Source organism: Mesoplodon densirostris, chromosome 4, assembly GCF_025265405.1.
Source record: "Mesoplodon densirostris isolate mMesDen1 chromosome 4, mMesDen1 primary haplotype, whole genome shotgun sequence".
Taxonomy (NCBI): domain Eukaryota; kingdom Metazoa; phylum Chordata; class Mammalia; order Artiodactyla; family Ziphiidae; genus Mesoplodon; species Mesoplodon densirostris.
The window spans coordinates 152853624-152876952 of record NC_082664.1 but is presented as its reverse complement, the minus strand read 5'-3'; the positions used below and the strand labels follow the sequence as shown (position 1 = coordinate 152876952).

At 41.9% G+C, this 23329-nt stretch overlaps 1 protein-coding gene across 1 annotated transcript in view; it reads right to left on the bottom strand.

Moving 5' to 3' along the window:
* The window catches only part of TRPM1 (transient receptor potential cation channel subfamily M member 1), a 140755-nt gene that overhangs the window by 51812 nt on the left and 65614 nt on the right, over window positions 1-23329 (bottom strand). Inside the window, exons 11-19 of the mRNA XM_060096130.1 lie at window positions 18492-18571; window positions 15056-15251; window positions 12287-12500; window positions 11531-11655; window positions 10195-10366; window positions 6184-6358; window positions 5627-5750; window positions 4223-4295; window positions 3454-3554 (exon numbers count right to left, since the gene is read on the bottom strand). Of these exons, the coding sequence (XP_059952113.1) occupies window positions 3454-3554; window positions 4223-4295; window positions 5627-5750; window positions 6184-6358; window positions 10195-10366; window positions 11531-11655; window positions 12287-12500; window positions 15056-15251; window positions 18492-18571 (1260 nt within the window). The remainder of the gene's footprint in view (window positions 1-3453; window positions 3555-4222; window positions 4296-5626; window positions 5751-6183; window positions 6359-10194; window positions 10367-11530; window positions 11656-12286; window positions 12501-15055; window positions 15252-18491; window positions 18572-23329) is intronic.

Below are 23329 nucleotides of genomic sequence, written 5' to 3'. Positions count from 1 at the left end.
GGGCTACCTTTCTATCTCTTTGAGTTCAGCCATAATGTTAGGTTCAGCAGTGAACACTCTGTACAGAATCACAGTAAAGTCTTCTGGTTTCTCCATTTTTAGAATCAACATAAAGACCTAGTATGCGGGGTGGGGGTGGACGAAGTGGATGAAGATGGTGAAAAGATACAAACATCCAGTTATACAATAAATGTCTTGGGATGCAATGTACAGCATGGTGACTACAGCTAATAATACTGTATTGTGTATTTGAAAGGTGCTAAGAGACTAGATCTTAAAAGTTCTTATTACAAGAGAAAACACTGTAACTGTGTGTGGTGATGGATGTTCACTAGACTTATTGTAGTGATCATTTCATAATTCATACAAATATCGAATCTTTACTTTGTACACCTGAAACTAATACATCATACGTCAATTATATCTCAATTAAAAATTAAAAAATATAAACAATGAGGACCTCCTGTATAGCACAGGGAACGAGATTCAATATCTTATAATAAGCTTTAATGGATAAGAATCTGAAAAAGATTATATACACAATAACTGAATTATATATGTGCTGTACACCTGCAACTAATACAACATTGTAAATCAACTATACTTCAATTTTTTAAAAAAGAAAAAATATGCATGTCTTAAATGAGAATTACATTAGAAATTTGTTTGAAGCTTGTCCCTCCTTTATTGAGGTTAAAAATATATCTGATCATAAATAAATAAATACCATATTGAGATACTACTACATATCACTAGAATAGTTAAAATTTAAAAAAAAAATCTGTCAATACCAAATATCGGCAAGGACATAGAGAAACTCTCCTTACATTGCTGGTGGGAATGTAAAATGCTACAGCTGCCTTGGAAAACAGACACACAGTTTCTTAAAAAGGTAAACATACATTTTCCATCTACCTGGCAAATCCATTCCTAGCTATCGACTGAAGAGAAATGGAAACATACGTCCACATAAGACCTGCACATAAATGTACACAGCAACATAATTCATTGTTCTCAGTCAAGAACTGGAAACAAATACCCAGTTAAAAAATAAAAATAAATATCCAGGTAAAAAAATAAAAATAAAAAGGACCACTATGAAAATGTGATGATTAAAGAGTGAGACATAAACAGACGTGAGTGAGGATTACAGAACGACGTGTAAACATCAACCATCTCCATCCTGTAGAAGATGAGGTTGACCCAAGTAGGAACATTGACGATGTAGGGAAAGGAAGGTGATGTGTAGAGCCACTAATTTCCTCATTTTACAACGTGGGAGCCTAACGTTGATGAAGCAAGTTGATGGTTCAAAGCTATCATGATAACCAATAAGAGAATTAAACATACAGGCATCAAACACAGGAGGGGCGGAGCAGGCAGGGCAAGCGAGCTACTTCCTTCTCTTTCCAAGTGGAGAATTGAAAGACACATCTACACGTGATTAATTGAGAAAGTGATAAAACGTGTTATGTCAACGAACAGAGGCCACCGTCAGGAAACCAGAACACGGGGACAGTTGAGTGCCTTTGGGAGGTGGGGTGTGAGGGCTCCGCTTTTCACGGTACACTCTGCTCTGTTATTTGCTTTTCAAACCATATATATGCATCCACTGGATAATAGAAAGCAAAAAACACTAAGCAATGTGAAAAAGGAGGTTGGAGAATATTTAATGCCAACATAAGAGTGAAAAAATGAAATTATAAAACACATACGGTATTGCTGAATTTTTCTATGGGGGGGGCAGTCATGAGTGATTGTTTCCTTCATCTTGCCTGTCTGTATTTTCTACGCTTTCTGGAAATTACTTATTGCTTTTGTAACAAGAAGACGGACGAAGGCCGTTGTTTCAGGCCAGGTAGGGCCTGCATGTGTGGCCCGTTCCCTGGGTCAGGTCCTTTCTGTAATCTTGAAAGCCTGGCCCACTCTGTGTGGCTGACTCAGGACCGCGTCCTCAGAAAGCTGCCGCTCGAAAAGAAAAAAAGCAAACAAAAGCCAGAATCCCTCTTACTAAGTAGCTGGTCTCAGGAGCTCGTGACAGAGCCCTTTTTTGCAATCCTTTCTGGAATCTTTAGATTCTCTGCCACAGCAAGCTGCCTCATAACCATTCATGGAGCAATTCACTTTGCTCTCAAGTCCTTTATCAAGAGTGTTAAAACCAGGAGATTCAAAAAGAATTAAAATATTTAAGGTGTTGTGCTATTCTTCTTAATTTGTGTAGTTCAGTAAACAACATGCACAAACCACACCCCCCAACCCTGTATCTTATTCCTTTAATACACTCATCTGATTCCTTAAATTCTTCATGCTAATTAAATAAAGGGTGACTGTGAAAAATGAAATGCCTTTTGCAGGGATATACCAGGCCTGTTTTGAGAAATATGGTTTTTAAAGTCCGACATGAACCCGCTAGATATTCCAAACTCCTTTTGAAGCAGCAGAGCCTGTTTTGCAAACAAAAATTTACCCTGAGTCCCAATCTACAAAACCCATCAAAGAAGCTGCTTTTTTAAAAAAATTAATTTAAAAAAATTGAAGTATAGTTTACTTATAATGTTAATTTCTGCTATACAGTTATAAACATATATATATATATATATATAATCTTTTTCATATTCTTTTCCATTATGGTTTACCCCAAGATATTGAATATAGTTCCCCTTGCTATACAGTAAGACCTTGTTGTCCATCCATTCTATATATACTCGTTTGCATCTGCTAATCCCAACCTCCCAATCCATCCCTCCCCCACACCCCTCCCCCTTGGCAACCACAAGTCTGTAAAGAAGCTGTTTTGATTGAAGGAGTGGGAGGCTAAAAGCTGCTCATCACCCCACACACACCACACCACACCCACGTACAACCACACACACACACAGATCCCACGGACATATACCACACGCACGGTAGACCATAGCACAATCACACACCACACATCCACACACACATTTAACAACCTACACACGTGCTACACACAGATACACACACACAATACACCAAACCACACACACACACACACACACACCACATCCCAAAGACTATACACAAAGTTCACACTCATAGAGTCCCCTAGGCCTCCAGGGTTTCATGGAACATAATTTGAAAAATCAGTGCTTTCAATGCAATCATTGTATTTCATTTTAATGAGCTATTTTCTTTCTTCTTTTTCTTTAAAAGGGTAAAAACCCATGTTCACCAGCAGTGATAAAATATTTCGTGCTCTTTCTTCAGGAGCACTGGTTTGAATCTGAAGTTACTGCTAGGAGCTCTTACTTCTTGCTGGTTCTTTGAAATGAAACAGTAACATTTCCTAATAATCCTAAAGATTAGACATCAGGTCATCAGAAAGCCCAGATAACTTCCTGAGATCCACGACACAAGGGAGGACATATTAATGCATCCTCTGTACAAAGTCATGACAAATGGTATGAATTGAAAAACACTTAGTTTCACCGGCCAGCGGGGCCCAAAGACAAAGATCTGGCTCCGAGCTATGTCCACGCGGTTCCAAGCCAGCGCCAAGCTCAGCTGGTCCCGAGCCGATGCGTTTGTGCCTGGAAGGCAAGAGATGGGGCACTGCTCACTCCATGCCTGGGTCGCCTGGGGGTGACAGGGGCTGGGTGGGGAACACAGGCTTCCCCAGGCTGGCTCAGCATCAGCCTGGAAATAAGCACGGCTGCCTTTTCTCTGGCCCCTGAGGGATCACTCAGGCCCCAAAGCCGGGGACAGCTCAGCACTACCAAGCAGCCAGCCTGATGGTGACCCCCGCCCCTTTCCTCCAGCCCCCTCCCCTTCCCAGTGGAGCAGAGAGGTGACCCCATGAGCAGCCAGGTGGCAGCTGTCGTTAGGAGTGGGCCGGGGAAATTGGACAGAGAACTGCGAGATGCAGGGGTCGCAAATGAAAAATAGTTTCACGCTTACCCTGTGTGTGTTCAAACCTGTAATGAGCTAGTTAAAGACGGAAACTGATTGTTGACTTCAGCCCATCATGGTCCATTGGGCTGCCAAGAAAAATCCCCCTCCCAAGAAACCCTTTCGAGCCCGATCGTTTTACCACGGCTTTATCCTGAGATAATTTCTAGGCAGCCTGGCGGGCTCGGGGTTCCATCCCCAGCAGACACGGTTCCCGGCGGGAGGAGGGGGGAGGGGTTTCCCAGCCACAAGCAGAGCTCCAGGGAGGCCAGCACGAAAGGACAGGAGTGGCAGTTTCCTGAGAGCTCACCTTTCAGCAGGGCGGTTAAAATTGCCATTTCGATGTCTTGCTGACCCTCAGAACCCATTCTAAACACAGTGACCTGAAAACAGATTAATCATGAAAAGACTGAGTAAAGCAAAATGGAAAACAAGAGGGAGAATTGGGGAGTTGCTTAAAAAGGACCACAAACAAGATCTGGTGCGACAGATGAATGGATAAAGAAGATGTGGCACATATATACAATGGAGTATTACTCAGCCATAAAAAGAAATGAAATTGAGTTATTTGTAGTGAGGTGGATGGACCGAGAGTCTGTCATACAGAGTGAAGTAAGTCAGAAAGAGAAAAACAAATACCATATGCTAACACATATATATGGAATATAAAAAATAATGGTTCTGATGAACCTAGGGGCAGGACAGGAATAAAGACACAGACGTAGAGAATGGACTTGAGGACACGGGGAGGGGCAAGGATAAGCTGGGATGAAGTGAGACAGGAGCATTGACATATATACACTACCAAATGTAAAATAGACAGCTAGTGGGCAGCAGCTGCATAGCACAGGGAGATCAGCTCGCTGCTTTGTGACCACCTAGAGGGGTGGGATAGGGAAGGTGGGAGGGAGGGGATATGGGGATATATGTATACATATAGCTGATTCACTTTGTTATACAGCAGAAAATAACACAACACTGTAAAGCAATTATACTCCAATAAAGATGTTAAAATAAATGAATAAATAAACAAATACATAAAAAGGACCACAGAGTCTGACGCTAATGCAGCAATCCTGAGAGCGACATGATTCAGAAAGAACAGCATTGCTCATCCTGATTTTGAATCCTTGCCTGTATCTTATTTTATTCTTTACCCCATCTGGAGCTGAGGGAGCTCATGCAGGATGTACACGTCAATATCTAAGTGGCTATTGAAGATGACAAAGTCATCTCTACTCAGATTTGATATATCTGTAGGAAACTTGTAGATTTAGAATTTCGAAGAGTCTGTCTTCTGTGCAACAAGAGTGCCTCTTCCTTATAAGCGTAATTAAGGAGGCAAAGAGTGGGAGAAAATGAGTGTATTTGGTAGAATTTTGTAAGTACACCTGAAAGCGTGGTATATGTCACTCCTTGATGCTTTGAATCTGATTGATATCATGAGCCTCAGAATTGTGAGATGTGGCCTGAAGTGCCCTGACATTTACAAGATCTAAAGTACCCGTGTCCCTCTTCCGAAGAGAATCTGCCTATGCTTAGCCTGCTTCCCGCACATGGACAGAACCACCAGTTGGGTCAGGATCTGTAAAATGCCTCTTGGAAAAGGGTGAATGGAAATAGGAACTACTCCATCCTGCACACATGGGCAGAATTAGAAAGGAGACATGATTCTCTCTGTGGAGCACTTGGGAAGCCAACTCAAGACACTTACAAGTTCTTTCTTTTTCATGCACTCCATGATCATCACAAAGAGATGATGTGATTGTGTCTTGTTGTAATTAAATGTTTTCTGAATGGTAACTAGAAGCTGGTCTCTGAGGGAGTCATTGATTATCCTGTTTGAAGGAAATGGGGAAAAGATGAAAACAACACAGGTGAAATCTGTACGTGAATAAATCAGACATCTCTATGCCCATCTGGTATCTTTGATTTGAAACTTTATCATTGGAGGATATCCCAGGATAGCAGACCCAAAAGGACTATAGTCAAAAACTGTGTTCACACTTGTCCTAAATTCCAGGCTTGTTGAAAAACTTACAAGGGAAAATGCAGTTGGGAGAGAGCATCTTCCCTCCTGAGAAAGAATCCGTAAGAAACACCACGCTCCTCAGAGCTCCCTCACTTGCTGACCTTGGGAAGTGGGAGAGGAGGGCTAGTAAGTCTTCCTTCTTTTACATTTTTGGAACAGCTAAATGGATCACGATTTCCTCTGGGCCTAACAAGAAGGCATTCAAAACCCCACCCTTTGTAACATATCAGAAATCTTACCCTCCTTCTTCAGAGTACTTGTGTGCAAAAGACAGGATGTCCGAGGCCCGGCCACTGCCGTCGCAGACCACCACGGGGACCGGAGGCTCTTCTCGGAGATACTCCAGGACCATGGAAACCACGTTCGGGCCTCCTTCCACCACGAGGCCCACGACGGGCACACCCTGCCCCAGTCCTGCAACACACACCACATCCACCTTCAGACCACAGTCACGGCCCCATCTGAGTGTTACTGACCAGGGTTCTTGGTCTTCCCCAATCAATAGAAATTGGCCAGAAGCCAGACAAGAAATTCAGGCAAGGCTTTATTGGGGCCCCTGCTGCAGCAGCGGGAAGCGGGAACAAACAACAGGCTCCCATGTTTGCCTGCTCCCTGAGGGGGGGCAAGCTTGTCCCTTATATGGGGTGAGGGTAGGGGTGTGTCCATGGGTCAGGCTGGAGGGGTGGCTTAGGCGTTTTGCCCACCCCTTAGGTGGTGTTGTGTGCAGGGGGCATGCGCAGTACCCTGCTTTTGCTCCGGACACCCTGTTTTTGCTCCAGGCTCTTCAAAAATGGCCGTTGGCTTTTTTGGTCTCTTTGTATCTTTTAGGTCCAGAATTTGCCCCAACTGCCTGCATGAAAGCAGTTATTTTTAGTCCCATACAGTTTCTTAGTATTTTGTTGCTTGTGGAGAGGTGTGTCCATGTGCAAGCATTGCAGCACTGCAGCAAAGGGTCCCAGGTCCCAGCAAAGAGTCCCAGGTCCCAGCCTGTCTCAAGAGCCCTCACTCTAATTCCTGAAACATGGTGAAGAGGAAAACCTTTAGGCCTGGAAGTATGCTTATATGGAGTTAGTGTCCACCAGGAGACTTGAAGGAACTCAGGATGTGAGGACTGTTTACATCCTTTTATTCAAACCCCATATTATAGCCTTACTGGAAAAAGCAGAGCCTTTAAATTACAAACTTTCCAAAACATATGTGGTTCAACTCCATGTATCACTCAACTGGCTTACGGACTACCTCAAGGTGAGATGTGAGAAACACGGGAGATTCTTCTTGCTAAAAGAATACCTCCCTGCTGCCTTGCCCCAGGTGAAGTTCCCACCCTGGATGGCTGTCCCTTCAAGAATGACACAGCGAAAGGTGTCTGGACCAACGATAGGAGAACTCCACTCAACGCCTGGCCTCACGCGTATTAGCCTTATGACACGGGGCCAATCACCAGGCCACCCTGAAGTGCAGGAAACCATCTGTAAGAGGTGAATCATCACAGGGCCTCCTCTACCTCCTAAAAGAGCAGTAGATATAAAGTATAAGAAACTGTTCGGCTATCAAGGTCCTTGTCAACCTCAAGTGGTGTGTAAATATGCAGTGTTGTAGTAGGTGTTGATTCGGCCTCCAGGGGCTGGAATAGGCAGTGAGTTATCCAGGAGGGCAAATCTGTGGACCATCATTGGCCCACCAGTTAACGCCTTGTACCCAGAGTCCTCCCTCTGTCTCTATGCGATGGTAGGACTCTTTGGAAACACGGTAGGACGAGCTGGCTTTTGGTGGCAGAACCTGAAGGGAGGGCTCTGGGAAGCAGGAGGTGACAAGAGCAACCCAAGAACCCAGGATTCCAGGGCAGGGGGACATAGTGGGAGTGAAGGAGCAGCAGAGACTCTTGCAGCAAACATAGAAATAAGACTTTTCTGATAGAAAAGGAAAACAAGGAAACAGTGAACAGGCTGGGGAAACAGCATAAACAGGTCTGAAAGAGTTAAGTGATCTTGGTTATATTTTTAGCTGTTACTACTAACAAACACTTGTAGCTAGACTTATCCTTCATAAAACTAATTACTCTTTGACTCCATGTGAATTGCACTCTGCACTTGGCATTTCTTCTCCCCCTACACTCCCTTGTAACACTCTTCATTTCAGAAAGAAGGTCATGGGCCAATAACTTCAGGGACACCAGACCGGGTTGCTGAGCTGTCTGACAACCGCTCTGGCTGTAAATTTGCAGAAGAAAAGAAATGCAAGACCTTCATTACTTTGAGTCTTATCACCTACCCCAGACCGCAAGCCCTGGGCTATAAACCTCTCCCTATTCCCCAGGAAGGGGGCACAGTTCTTGAGGCACTAGCCTGCTGTGTTTCCTCTTTGCCCGGCAAAGAATAAAGGTACTCTTTCAATTCTCCTCCAAAACTCTCTTTCCATATCTCATTTCGGCATTGGTGTACAGAGAGCCAATATTTTGGCATCAAGACAAATTTGCCTACTTCACAATTTTACCCCAAACTGGCTAAAAGAGATTATATTCTGAGCATGTTTTACCAGGTATCCATTAGTTGTGATGGGAGTTATTTGATCAACATTAATAGATGGTGAATAGGAGATGTGTCCTTGGTCTCACAATTCTGAAGGCCTTTGGATAAAATCTGCCAGCACAGTTAGGAGAAGGTCTAAGAATTTCAAGTGGGGAAATTCAGAGTTTCTGGTTTGCTTCCATGATGCATTTCTATAGTCAGGAGCTCTTAAATATTTTGAACAACTTTGCCATCTCCTACCAGAATAATCTCAGTTAGGTTCATTTCAGCAGCTATGTATTGATGGTCTGCTTTGTGCCAGGCAGGGACCTGGCCAAGAGATGCTGGAGAAATAGACCAAGATGACATGGACCCTGCCCTTGAGATTTCCAACCCCAACAAGGCTTGATATTTGAGATCTTCAGGACTCCAGTGGCCAAATCACCTTCTTTTCTAGAAACAGAGGAGAACTGGTTCTTTGTGGTTTAGGCTGGACCCTTGAAACTCCGTGCTGTGGGAGGTGACAACTGAGCACCCCTTTGCTGTCCCTGCCCCACTCAGAACCCTAGGCAAAGGATGACAAAGGGAAGCCCACAGGTCACATGGCCAGGGGAGGCTGGTTGGTGTGAACGCGCACATGGCCAAGACAGCGAAAATGTGAGAACCATCAGCCAGGGAGCTGAGACTCAGAAACCCACCACTTCTCATGGCAGGCCGTCATTCTAACCATGTGGCAGTCTCACAGACCCTTTAATTATGCTTTAAAATGACCATTTCCCAGGCCTAGACTGTCTTTCGCAATCTTACCAGTAATGGTTACAAAAAATACTCTTTAAGATCATTCAGCAATTGCTTGACAGTAAGAATCACTGACTTATGAACATGCCCCAAGAGATGACACCAGTTATTTTAATTCTAACCAGTTGTTATGATCATTTCATCTGACTGAGGTCCATTCCTTTCTCCCTATCTTGACCTCAGCATCCTCCTGACAGCGGCAGCTCCCCTGCAGGGTGTGCCCCCTGGACCAGCATGGAGGGGGGTGCCCTGTTGGGAGCAGCCAGCTCCTGCAGGCCTCTCCAGAGGCTTCCCCACCTGGCCCATCTCTGGTGAGAGACCCAGAGCTACTGAGATATTTAATGTAATGAACTCAGAGCATGTAGTTGATAGAAGGAATCATACTAAGCCTTTGAGTGACAAATGTGTTTCCTGTTCAGACATTTTAAAAGTTTGGGATTAGCAGAGGCAAACCATTATCAATAGGATGGATAAACAACAAGGTCCTACAGTATAGCACAGGGAACTATATTCAATATCCTGGAATAAAACATAATGGAAAGAATGTGAAAAAGAATATATATATGTATAACTCAGTCACTTTGCTGTACAGAAGAAATTAACACAGCATTCAGTATAAATCAGCTAGACTCCAATAAAATTTAAAAAACTAACTATAATCATTACAAGGAATGAGAACCCCTGGCAACGTGGCAGAAGATGCCACCACCGTGAAAATAGCTGTGGGGCTGTTTCTCGGGTCCAGTCTCCTCATGAACTTGAGACAAAGCATCACAGCGCAGCTCAGTGATTTGGTAGGTGGCTAAGAGAAAGGGTCTTGCTAAGTCATCTCCTGATGGTCAAAGAAGAGTCAAGGTGAAGGCTCTAAATACCCTCGGGTGCTCTCTCTTCCAGCCTGGTTTTCAGGGCAGCAGCGGCAGCCCAGTGGCCATGGCCAGAACTTACTTGTGTTGATCTTCTGCAGAGAGATGTGCTTCTCCAGCTGCCTTCTCAGCATCACCTCGGCACCGTACTTGCCCAGGGTGCCATTGTCAGCCAGGATGAAGTGCGTGTGCGAGTTGTTGAGCACAGAGAGCTTACTCAGGGGGTTGGACATAGTCTGGTACACCCGTGTCACCTGACGAAATGCACAGCACAAGTCAGAGCTGCAAAACTTGGACAGTAAGACAGGAGAAGCAAGAATATATGGATGTGGAGCGACAGCGTCACCTAATTGTGCACTTCAACCTACTCTCGCTTCCCTAGCCTCTCTATTGAAGGATTTTTTTTGGTAAATTTTTATATCAAATTAGAAAAAATTATTTTAGATCATGACAACCCAACAAATCATGATGACCCAGCAAGTACACTCCCGGGCACTTATTGCAGAGAGAGGAAAACTTACATGAATACAAAATCCTGTACACAAAAGTTTATGGCAGCTTCATTTGCAGTAGCCAAACTGGAAACAACCCAGATAGCCTTCAACAGATAAATGGTACATCCATACGGTGGGACCCCACTCAACACTAAAAAGGAGTAAACTATTGATACATGCAACCATTTGGATGGATCTCCAGAGAATTAAGTGGCAAGTAAAAAGCCAGCCCTCAAAGGTTACATACTGTACGATCCCATTTACATAACATTCTTGAAATGATACAACTGTAGGATGAAGGGCAGATGAGTGGTTCCCGGGGTTAAGGCAGGAGTGGAAGCAGGAGGGAATTGGGTATGGATATTGAAGGGCAACATGAAACAAGGTCTTACGGTATAGCCCAGGGAAGTATATTAAATGTCCTATGGTAAACAATAATGGAAAAGAATATGGAAAGAAACAATGTGTATGTGTGTGTATATATATATATATATATATATATATATACACACACACACAATGTATACATATGTATACATACATATACAATGTATATGTGTGTGTATATATGTGTATATATACATATATATATATATATATATTATGCAACTGAATCACTTTGCTGTACAGCAGAAATTAACATAACATTGTAAATCAACTATACTTCAATAAGAAAACGAATGAATGAAAAGGGCAACATGAGGGCTCCTAGTATATGTTCTGCATCTTGACTAGATTGATATCAATTATCCTGATTTCAATCTTGTATCGTAGTTTTGCAAGTTCTTACTTTTGGGGAAAGGATAAAGGCTATATGGGACCTTGCTTTATTATCTCCTACACCTGCAGGTGAAATCTACAATGGCATTAAAACAAAGACTTTGATTTTTGAAAATTGCCCATTTCTGGGGAGAAAATACTTACATCCCTTCCAACCAGATCTTCTTTATTCTCCACGATGCCCCAGGGAGCAATTCCTATAGCACAAACCCGGCCTCTGGACTTGGAGGAGTGGTCTTTCAGGGCATCCCCCACGTGGCTGATGACACCTGTGAGAGGCCATAAGTCATATCTGTAGGACCCTTACCTCCCATCAAACCACTATTCATGAACTTCAGGGACCCCAGCTCTTAACCACTCCATTTCCTACAGAACAGGGTTAAGACACTGAAAGTCTGAGCTCATCATAGCTAGTCATCCTGCATTGGGTCCCAGAAAAGGGAAAACAAAAACAGAAACCAAAGCAACTGTGCAGGAATTGTCTTTACAAGTTTCTAAGACCTAAGGATGGAAGTACGAGGGGTCTCTTTGGCAGGCCTTGGCTGCATTCAGCTAAAGTTGCGAATCAGATGGCTTGCCATGTTCCTCAACCTCTCTGGGCCTCAGTGTCTGTCCTTCCTCATGTGAGCGGGAAAGGATTGTCAGAAGCCTCAGTGAAAATGAGGCTTGTACAGGGCTCACTTCAAGGAATGACACATAGTAGGTGCCAGAAATGTTGACCATTATCATGATCATACCGAAATAAAAAACCAGCTACTGAATAAACATTTCATTCTGCCATAAATATTATCAGAATGCAGTATCTTCTGTTTTTTTATCATAATTATCCAAAAGCTCTTTAGGAACCACAATGAGCTCTGGGTTTGTACATTTGCAGCAAGGGATACAGCCTGCACTTACCTGTGCTGACGCCCCCAGTGAAGATCCAGGCCCCAGTGGTCACAGCAGCCTTGATCAGACCTTTCCCAAAGACCTGCTTCAGCTTGGGCTGCATCTCAAAGTTCTGGAGGCCTCCGTGCACGGATATTAAGAGCTTGGGGAGTTCCAGCTGCCAGTCTCTCACCATGAGATGAAGCAGTGAGTCTGGCTTCGTGTCATAGGAGACCCGGATATACTGCAAAAGAGGGTGTGACCCTCAACACTCGTTCTTTGATTTGACTCTTGGGTCACAGGGAACAAGGCTACTGTTTCTGTCCAAGCAACAGCCGCCTGGCTTTCTCTCCCATGGGGTTCTGGGACCCTCTGTGTGAGTCTGTGGCCAAACGATGCAAGGGAACTCTGGAGGGTTCCCAGATATAGCAATTAAAAGTAGAGAATGCACAGGTAAACTTGAATTTTATATGAACAATGAAAAATGTTTTAGTATAATTATGGCTCCTGCAATATTTGGGATGCATTTATACTAAAAAATCATCCATTGTTTATCTGTTGTATTTTACCTAGCAACCTTAGTCTTTTTTTTTTTTTTCATTGCCTTAGGATGATTTATTTTATCAAAGTTCCCAGCTAATTTTCATGGAGTCAGAACTTCTATAATGACAATAGTTAATACTGAGAGTAAAAGGAATCCTGAAAATTTCCAATAATGAAATATAGTAATATTAGCAAAGATTTATTTTAGTTATTTAATGAGTTCATTAAAAATTATGTGCAGTCACACACATGCATATATGCACAAATGTCTCCAAATCAACAAATTTGTAGGAAATTGGTAGGAACAAATTTGTAGAAAATAAAACTGAAGTTTAAAGGAAACACATTTTAAAATTTGAAAGCAAAGACCATTTATAGTTCTAAACAAAATTTGAAATATTTCTTCAATGTGTCTAGCATTCTTAGGAACACAGAAATTACTCCTGTTTGATTTTATCTCTGGATACTTTTTGCTCTTTTGAAGCTTCTAGGAAATATACCTGCCAGGTTTACAAAAAATTTAGAGCAACTTATGAATTTATGTACTTTTAGGTAAAGCTTCTTAACAATTAGTCATTGTTGGGCTATATTCCAATCCACAGGTAAATCACAGTTCAGAATTACCTGAAATTATATACACTTTAGATGCAATCAAAAGTCAAACATGTTCCAAAATAGAATAAATATTGTTCACCTTATCCAATGGCAACCCTAATCTTGAAGGCATCAATTCCAAAGCTGGAAAGATACATGCACCCCAAAGTTCATTGCAGCACTATTTACAGTAGCCAAGACATGGAAACAACCTGTCTGCTGTGAACAGATGAATGGATAAAGAAGATGTGGTACACACACACACACACACACACACACATATACATATATGGAATATTACTCAGCCATAAAAAAAGAACGAAAAAATGCCATTTGCAGCAACATGGATGGACCTAGAGATTGTCATACTGCGTGAACTAAGTCAGACACAGAAAGACAAATATCATATCACATCACTTATATGTGGAATCTAAAAAAAAATGGTACAAATGAACTTATTTACAGAAATAGAGTCACAGGTGTAGAAAACAAACTTATGACTACCAGGGGGGAAAGGTGGGGGAGGGATAAATTGGAAGATTGGGATTTACACACACACACTACTATATAAAAAATAGATAACTATTGATAATAAGGGCCTACTGTATAGCACAGGGAACTCTACTCAACACTCTGTAATGACTGTATGGGAAAAGAATCTAAAAAAGAGTGGATATATGTCTATGTATAACTGATTCACTTTTCTGTACAGCAGAAACTAACACAACATTGTAAATCAACTATACTCCAATAAAAAATTTTTCAAAAAATTCCATAGCTGGCTCAGCTAGAATGTGGCTCCAGAGGTTGGCCAGGACGATGAGGAGGGAGTGGGTGCTGGGAATGGGGATCAACGGCCAACCTCGGGGATGGACCTTCCCCTCAAGGTGAAAAAGAGGTTAATGAGCAGATGCCTTGGCCCCTGTAAACAGCCTCTTTGTGTCCAGGCCAGTAGGCAGGGTGCCCTTCCGGAAGACCTTACGCTGTGGTCTTTGGAACACAACTGAATTTTATTTGAACAATGATGTTGGGCCGGTGAAATAGAATGAAATTGCAAAAATGGTCTCACTGGGCACGTGAGAGCATTAATCAGAATGAGCTGAAAGGGATCACAGTGCTGACGCCTCCCTTCTTGGCAGGGCTCATCAGAAAGGCAGAGGGCATCCCCTGTTTACATGCAAATGTGAAGGGCCTCCGTCTTCTTGGGCCAGCTGAATGCAAGCCCAGAGAGGCTGTGTGTGGACTTCAGAGGGGAATATTTCCAGAAACTCCTAACCCATGTAAGGGGCTGGTAAATGTCCACTGTGAGAAAAAACAAAACAAAACCCCAAACAACCCTAAAAAACAAATAACATAATTCGTCTCTCATCACTGGAGATGGTGTGGTATCTTTGTAGAGTGGGGCTGGACTGTGATGTGTGAATTCACAATCTTGGTATGGATTTAAAGGATACTGTGTGTTCTTTATCATAGTGCCCAGTTTCCAAATCTCATGGCTAAAAACTCAAGTGTGTGGATATATTTCCTTTCTTTGAAAACTCTAAGAAGATAGAGCCACACCCCTGAAAGAAGACCCAGGTGTCTGCAGTCTGGGAGGCTGAGAAGCTGGGCCTCTGATGGAAGCTGCAGCTCAGTGGCATCCCTTCCCAAGGCCCCTCTTACCATGGCTTTATTGGAGTATCCGCCACCCTGGAATTCGAGAATCCCGTAGGAATCTGTTGGGTAGCTCTGGGTGTGTTTGCCAACAGACCATTTTTCGGGCTGAGTCTCCACCTGCTTGTTCTCCTCTCCATTTTTGCTGGCTGTTACACTCGGCAGAGGGGGGATATGCTGGTTGGTGAGCTGGCCACAGCAACACCTGAAAACAAAGGCAAAGCTCAGTCTTTCTACAACATTTTCCTCCTTAAGATGAGTTAACCTGAACAGAAGCAGCCTAACACCTTCCTTATCCAGCTTTACTGGAGACAGAAATGTCCCTTATGATGTCCTTTTCCAGATAATCAATGCATATCTATTTCCATACCAGAGAAGTATAAATACCAGACTATTCCAAACACATTGGATGGTTGCCCTTCCCTATTGAACACATTTTTAGTCTTTTTGGTGTCTTGACAACATGACTATGGCCATCAATCACTGAATATTCTGTGACATAGGACGCTCCCCCATGCAGAGCTGACCTGCAATATTTTTCAATATTATTGAATTATTCCGTTGCTAGAGAAATGTAAAACATTTCTCTACACAAGTAACGTTGAAAGTATGTTTGTTTTGCTGCTTTTGCTGCTCATACTTTTGGTGTCATTTCAAAGAATCATTTACCAAATCCAAGGTCATGAAGATTTACTCCTATGTTTTTGTTTAAGAGTTTTATAGTTTTAGCTCTTACATCTGATATTTGATAGATTTTGAGTTAATTTTTATATACCGTGTGAGGTAGGGACTTAAATCCATTCCTTTGATGTCCAGGTGTTTCAGCACCATTTGATGAAGAGACTAATCTTTCCCCATTGGTTTAGGCAACCTTGATGAAATATCAATTGGTTATAGATGAATGGGTTTCTTTCTGGACTCTCAGTTCTATTCCATTGGTCTGTATGTCTACCCTTACTCCAGTACCATACTACTTTGATTAGCGTAGGTCTGTAGTAAGTTTTGAAATCAGGTAAAGTGAGTCCTCCTACTTTGTTCTTTTTTTATTAGATTATTTTGGCTATTCTGTGTCCCTTGCAGTTCCATATCAATCAGTTTGTCAATTTCTAGAAAGAAGTCAGCTGGAATTCTGATAGAGATTGCTTTGAATCTGTAGGTCATTTTGGGAATATTGCCATCTTAACTATGTTAAGTCTTCCAATCCATGAACATGGAATGTTTTCCCAATTATTTAGATTGTCATTAATTTCTTTCAACAATGTTTTATAATTTTCAGATAGAAGTTTTGTTTTTTGTTTATTTTTGGTCGTGCCACTTGGCTTGTGGGATCTTAGTTCCCCAACCAGGGATTGAGCCTGGGCCCATGGCAGTGAGTCCTAACCACTGGACCACCAGAGAAACCCCTCAGATATAAATTTTGCAATTCTTTTGTTAAGTTTATCCCTAAGTGTCTAATTCTTTTTGATACTATTGTGTATGGAATTGTTCTGTTAGTTTCATTTTCATATTGTTCATTGCAAGCTTATAGAAATATATATGATTTTTGTATATTGATTTTGTATGCTGCAAACTTGTTGAACTTCTTTAGTAGTTATAATAGCTTTTTAGTGATTCCTTAGGATTTTCTATATACAAGATTATGTCATGTGCCGATAGAGATAGTTTTACTTCTTCCTTTCCAATACGGATGCCTTTTATTTCTTTCTCTTACCTAATTGCCTTGGTTAGAACCTCTAGTAAAAATTTTTTTTTTAGATGTTGAGGGTAGGAGTTAATTAATTAATTTATTTATTTTTGCTGTGTTGGGTCTTCGTTTCTGTGCGAGGGCTTTCTCTAGTTGTGGCAAGCGGGGGCCACTCTTCATCACGGTGCGCGGGCCTCTCACTATCGCGGCCTCTCTTTTTGCGGAGCACAGGCTCCAGATGCGCAAGCTCAGTAGTTGTGGCTCACGGGCCTAGTTGCTCCGCGGCATGTGGGATCCTCCCAGACCACGGCTCGAACCCGTGTCCCCTGCATTAGCAGGCAGATTCTCAACCACTGTGCCACAAGGGAAGCCCTAAAATTTTAATAGAAGTGGTAAGAGTGAACATCCTTGTCTTGTCTCTGATGTTAGGGGCAAGCATCCGATCTTTCACCACTAAGTATGACGTTAGCCATGGATTTTTCACAGAAGCCCTTTATCAGGTTGAGAAAGTTCTCTTCTAGTCCTAGTTTTCTGTTTTTTTTTTTTTTTAAATCATAAAAAGGTGTTGGATTTTGTCAAACACTTTATTGGTGTCAGTTGAGATGATCATGTGATTTTTGTTTTTTATTCTATGAATGTGATGTATTGCATTAATTGATTTTCTGCTGTGAAAACAACCTTGCATTCCTGGGATAAATTCCAGTTGGTTATGAGGTGTAATTCATTTTATATGTTGCTGGATTTGGTTTGATAGTATTTGTTCAAGATTTCTGCATCCATATTCACAAGAGATATTAATCTGTAGTTGCCCTTTCTTGTGCTGTCTTTGTCTGGTTTTAATATCAAGGTAGTACTGGCCTCATAAAATGAGGTGGGAAGTGCTCTCTCATCTTCTATTTTTTGAAAGAGCTTGGGAAGAATTGGTATCAATTCTTCTTTAAATATTTGGTAAAATTCAGCCGTGAAGCCCTCTGGACCTAAGCTTTTCTTTGTAGGTAATTTTTGATGACTAATCCTGCCTCTTCACTTCTTATAGGTTTCTTCAGATTATGTATTTCCTCTTGAATCATTTTGGCAGTTTGTGTCGTTCTAGGAATTTGTCCATTTCATCTAAGTTATCTAATTTATTGTCATTGGTATACAGGTCATAGTGTTCCTTTATACTCATTTTTATTTCTGTAAGATTGGTAGTAATGTCTCTTCATTTCTGATTCTAGTATTTTAAGTCTTCTCTCTTTCTTCATCAATCTAACTAAAGGTTTGTCAATTTTGTGGCTCTTTTCCAAGAACAAGCTTTTGATTTCATTGATCTTTCTCTATCGTTTTAAGATTTTCTATTTCATTAACTCCCATTCTATTTTCTATTATTTCCTCCCTTTTCTTTCTTTCAGGTTTAGTTTGCCCTTCTCTTCCCAGTGTGTTATAACATTAGGAACTCTAACAAAGAGGCCAGAAGATACCCTGGAAATCTGTCTAAAGCCCTCAGCTCCTTGATCTCACTAAGTCTAAGAGGAAAGTGTGGGTCCATCTGCTTGTGAAAACTCACATGAGTGAGTGGAGGACAGCGCCTCTCCCCTGAGGCTGTCTGCATCTTTACAGAGGAACTTATAGCGCAGGTGAATCCCTAGTTAATGACTCACGTGGGGCATAAGTTCTAGCTGTCCTTGACTTCTCTCTCTCCCCCAAACACCAGAATAGTTGCTGGCAACTGGCAGAGAAGTGTAAGTTTGAATAATGTCTTAATTATGGCTTCCAATTTACCTGTTAGGATCTTTAGTGCTGGGAATTACAAAGATACATTCTCGTTTGCAAAAGGTTTTTTCTATCCAAGCTTTCTGTCCCTGGAAGAGAAAAAAGTGGAAATTAGACCAAGATATTCCCAAGCCATCCATAGAGTTCATTCTTTTGCTTTTATAAAATGAATAGTAACAGGAAGTCTGTCCAAAACATCTGAATAGACACGTCCAAGAATGGTAGACACAAGTCTTTCAGGATCTTAGCTCTGGTTTCTTTTAAGAGAAATGGCTCAGAAGTATGTATTCATGGTTTCCATAGGGCTACAACCTGGGTTTTGTATGCTAGTCAGAGTCTGCAAAGGGAGAAGGATGATGCCCCTGGAGTAAGCCAGTGCCCCACGGAGCCTGGTGTGGACGTGAGTTACCGGAGAAGCTGACAAAGTTGGCCGGTCTCTGGTCAGGTCTTTGATTTGCTCTCAAGACCCCATCTTCTCCAGACTCTCAGGCTCCCCACACACCATAGTCATTTTTAATTAATTAATTAATTTACAAGTAATTTTTCTAAATGGTGCTCAGATTCACTGAATGTTATTTCTAGAATTAAAAATATTGGAGGTGGGATCTGAGAGCTGCAGGCAGGCTTGATGTACCCCACCTCGGGGTGGTGCCCTGACTGCTGCAACTGTTGAAGGGCTGCCTCTGGGGAGACAGCGAGGTGCCACTGACCCCTTAAACATCTTCTTCTGAAGTACATTCTACACTAGGAGGAATGACTGCATTATTTTCCTGTGCTATGGCAGTCAGACCTGGTAGAGGTAACTCCTCTACAGAAACCCCAAACCTGGCAAGGATGGTTCAGATTTTGGCAGATTGTCGCTTCATCCCCACCCAACACTGATAATATCAGCAGAAGGACCTTCACCCAAAATGAAAATAAATAAGGAAACACAAGCCTTAAATGACACATTAAGCAAGATGGACTTAATTGATATTTATAGGACATTCCATCCAAAACCAACAGAATATACTTTCTTCTCAAGTGCTCATGGAACATTCTCCAGGATAGATCATATCTTGGGTCACCAATCAAGCCTTGGTAAATTTAAGAAAATTGAAATTGTATCAAGTATCTTTTTCAACAACAACACTATGAGACTAGATATCAGCTACAGGAAAAAAATCTGTAAAAAATACAAACACATGGAGGCTAAACAAAACACTACTAAATAACCAAAAGATCACTGAAGAAATCAAAAAATGCCTAGAAAAAAATGACTATGATAACACAACAACCCAAAACCTACCGCATATACTTGGACATTTCCTAAGTGAACCATGCTAAGAGGAGTTGAACAATATTACATGCAATTGGGATTTGTTGTTTTATAAAATAATTTATTGATATGATTACAAACTATATCCATGAGAAGTGGCTGTTAGTGAAGAAAATACATGGTGAAAGCCAATTAGCATACACATATCCAGTCTTTGACCTTAGTGATATAAATATTTTCTTTACTAAGTATATGTGAATGCTTTGTTTCTATTAGTTTGACCAATATCCTGAGTATCTCTGAGCAGAAGATGTTCATGTTCGCCTGTTGAGCAGGCCTCTGATGACTGCAGGAAGGCTGGACAATTTTTTCTTTTGTCTAATTGGTGAAATCACCCTGTAAGTTCTAACTAGCCTATCTGATTTGTCCTCTTCTTTTTTTTTTTTTTTTTTTTTTTTTTTTGCAGTACGCGGGGCTTTCACTGTTGTGGCCTCTCCCATTGCGGAGCACAGGCTCCGGACGCGCAGGCTCAGCGGCCATGGCTCACGGGCCCAGCCGCTCCGCGGCATGTGGGATCTTCCTGGACCAGGGCACGAACCCGCGTCCCCTGCATCAGCAGGCGGACTCTCACCCACTGCGCCACCAGGGAAGCCCTGTCCTCTTCTTCTTAAAATTGGAACTTTTATCTCTGAACTTATTTAAAAGGTACTATATTACTCATTTTAAAAAGGATTTAATGTAGCATCTTCTAGAACGGGTCAGTTTTTGATGTCCTATGTAGCTACTAAGTTTTTTCTATCTTAGTGTATATCGCTCCTTCATGTTTTTTTTTTTTTTTTTTTGAATGGCTCTTTGGGAGAATTAAAGTATTTTCCAAGAAAAAAAATATTGGAGGTTGTGAGGAAATACGTATTCATATAACACCACTGCTGGGGCTGGAAATTGGTACATTCTCCATCGAGGGTAATTTGGCAATAATTTGTCACAATTATGAAGCTTATACCTTTTGACGTGCCATTTTTAGGATTTTAATCTACAGATATGCCTGAACAAACGACACATGTCCAGGGTTACTTACTGCATCACTGCTTATGATATCAAAAGGCTGGGAGTCACCTGCTGTTTATCAGTAGGGGATTGTTACCTGAGTCATAGAACAGTTGTCAATTTTCTGAAAGTCTAAAAAAAAAAAAAAAGGAATAAGACGTTCTCTATCAATAGGGAAAGATCACTGAGCTATAGTAAGTGAAAAAGGAAGTCATGGGTTAATTTCTAGAGTATCATCATTCTGTTAGAGGGGAGAAATGTAAATATGCAAGTACACTTGCTGGAAAATAGGCACCACATACTGGGAAGGATTCCCCAGGAGCAGCTGACACTGGTTCCCCCAGGGGGAGATCTTGAGGCCTCGGGGACCTGGGTGGGAAGGAGATGCCCATAGCCTGGGTGCCTTTCTCAATTTTTCTTTTTTTTTTAAGATTTATTTATTTATTTATTTTTGGCTGCGTTGGGTCTTCGTTGCAGTGCGCAGCCTTCTCTTGTGGTAGCTTCTCTTGCTGTGGAGCGCAGGCTCTAGGCGCGCAGGCTTCTGTGGTGTTGGAGCACAGGCTCAGTAGCTGTGGCTCGTGGGCTGTAGAGCGCAGGCTCGGTAGTTGTGGCGCACGGGCTTAGTTGCTCCACGGCATGTGGGATCTCCCCCGACCAGGGATCGAACCCATGTCCCCTGCACTGGCAGGCGGTTCTTAACCACTGCACCACCAGGGAAGCCTGCCTTTCTCATTTTTTAAAAGAGTTAATGTTTTTATCATACTAAGTTAAGTAAGCCAGACAGAGAAAGACAAATATCATATGAGATCGCTTATATGTGCAATCTAAAAAAATTATACAAATGAACTTATTTACAGAACAGAAACAGACTCACAGACATAGAAAACAAACCTATGGTTACCAAAGGGGAAGAGGGGGGAGGGATAAATTAGGAGTTTGGGATTAACATATACACACTACTATATATAAAATAGATAACCAACAAGGACCTACTGTATGGCACAGGGAACTATACTCAATATCTTGTAATAACCTATAAAGGAAAAGAAATTGAAAAAGAATACATGGGAATTCCCTGGTGGTCCAGGGGTTAGGACTCGGCGCTTTCACTGCCTGGGCTGGGGTTCAATCCCCGGTCAGAGAACTAAGATCTTGCAAGCTGCATGGTGCTGCCAAAAAAAAAAAAAAAAGAATATATATAGAATATATATATATATTCTATATATATATATTAATATATAATATATATATGTATTATATATAGAATCACTTTGCTGTACACCTGAAACTAACACAACATTGTAAATCAACTATACTCCAATTAAAAAAAAAAGACTAAATAAAGACTTTTTTTTTTTTAGAGCAGTTCTAGGTTCACAACAAAATTGAGAGGGAGGTACAGATTTCCCACATACGCCCTGACCCTCCCTCATTATCAACATTCTCCACCAGGGTGGTGCATTTATTACCAAGGTCAAACCTACACTGACACATCACCATCACCCGAAGTCCATAATATACGTTACTTCACTCTCGGCATCATACATTCTATGGGTTGGACAAATTATAATGACATGTAGCCATCATTATAATATCATACAAAGTATTTTCACTGCCCTAAAAATCCTCTGCGCTCCACCTATTCATCCCTCCCTCCCTCCGTCCTAACCCCTGGCAACCACTGAGCTTTTTATTGTCTCTGTAGTTTCACCTTTTCCAGAATGTCATGTAGTTGGACTCATCCAGTATGAAGCCTTTTCAGATTGGCTTCTTTCACTTAGTTTTAATGCATTTAAGCTTCCTCCACGCCTTCTATGGGTGATAACACTTTTTTTTTTAGTGCTGAATAATATTCCATTGTCTGGATGTGCCACAGTTTATTTACCCATCCACCCTCTGAACGTGGTTGCTTCTAAGTTTTGGCAGTTATGAATAAAGATGCCATAAACATCTGTGTGCAGCTTTCAGTTGTGGATCTACGTTTTTCCCTTTAAATTTTTGAATGATGTAAATGTACTACCTATTTCAAAATGGAAAACTTTTGCCTGAAATGAAAAAGTAAAATAAAACAATTTTTTTTTTTTTTTTCTTTTTGCGGTATGTGGGCCTCTCACTGTTGTGGCCTCTCCCGTTGCGGAGCACAGGCTCCGGATGCGCAGGCCCAGCGGCCATGGCTCACGGGCCCAGCCGCTCCGCGGCATATGGGATCCTCCCAGACCGGGGCACGAACCCGTATCCCCTGCATCGGCAGGCGGACTCTTAACCACTTGCGCCACCAGGGAGGCCCAACAATTTTTTTTTAAAGAAAGAAATTCTCCATAGTCCTGCAACTCTCATCATAAAGTGGTGTCATTTTTCATTTGCTGAACCCCAATTCATCTGTATCCGTTTGTTGAAGATGTCTCTTGTGCAAGGTGCTGAGTGCTATGGGGACTTCCCAGAGAAACACTTCAGTGCAAGATCCGTCCACCGCCTAGAAATGTCAGGTGAGGGGTGGACACAGCACATGCTGAAACGCGCAGGCAGCAGGGATGGCTTCCTG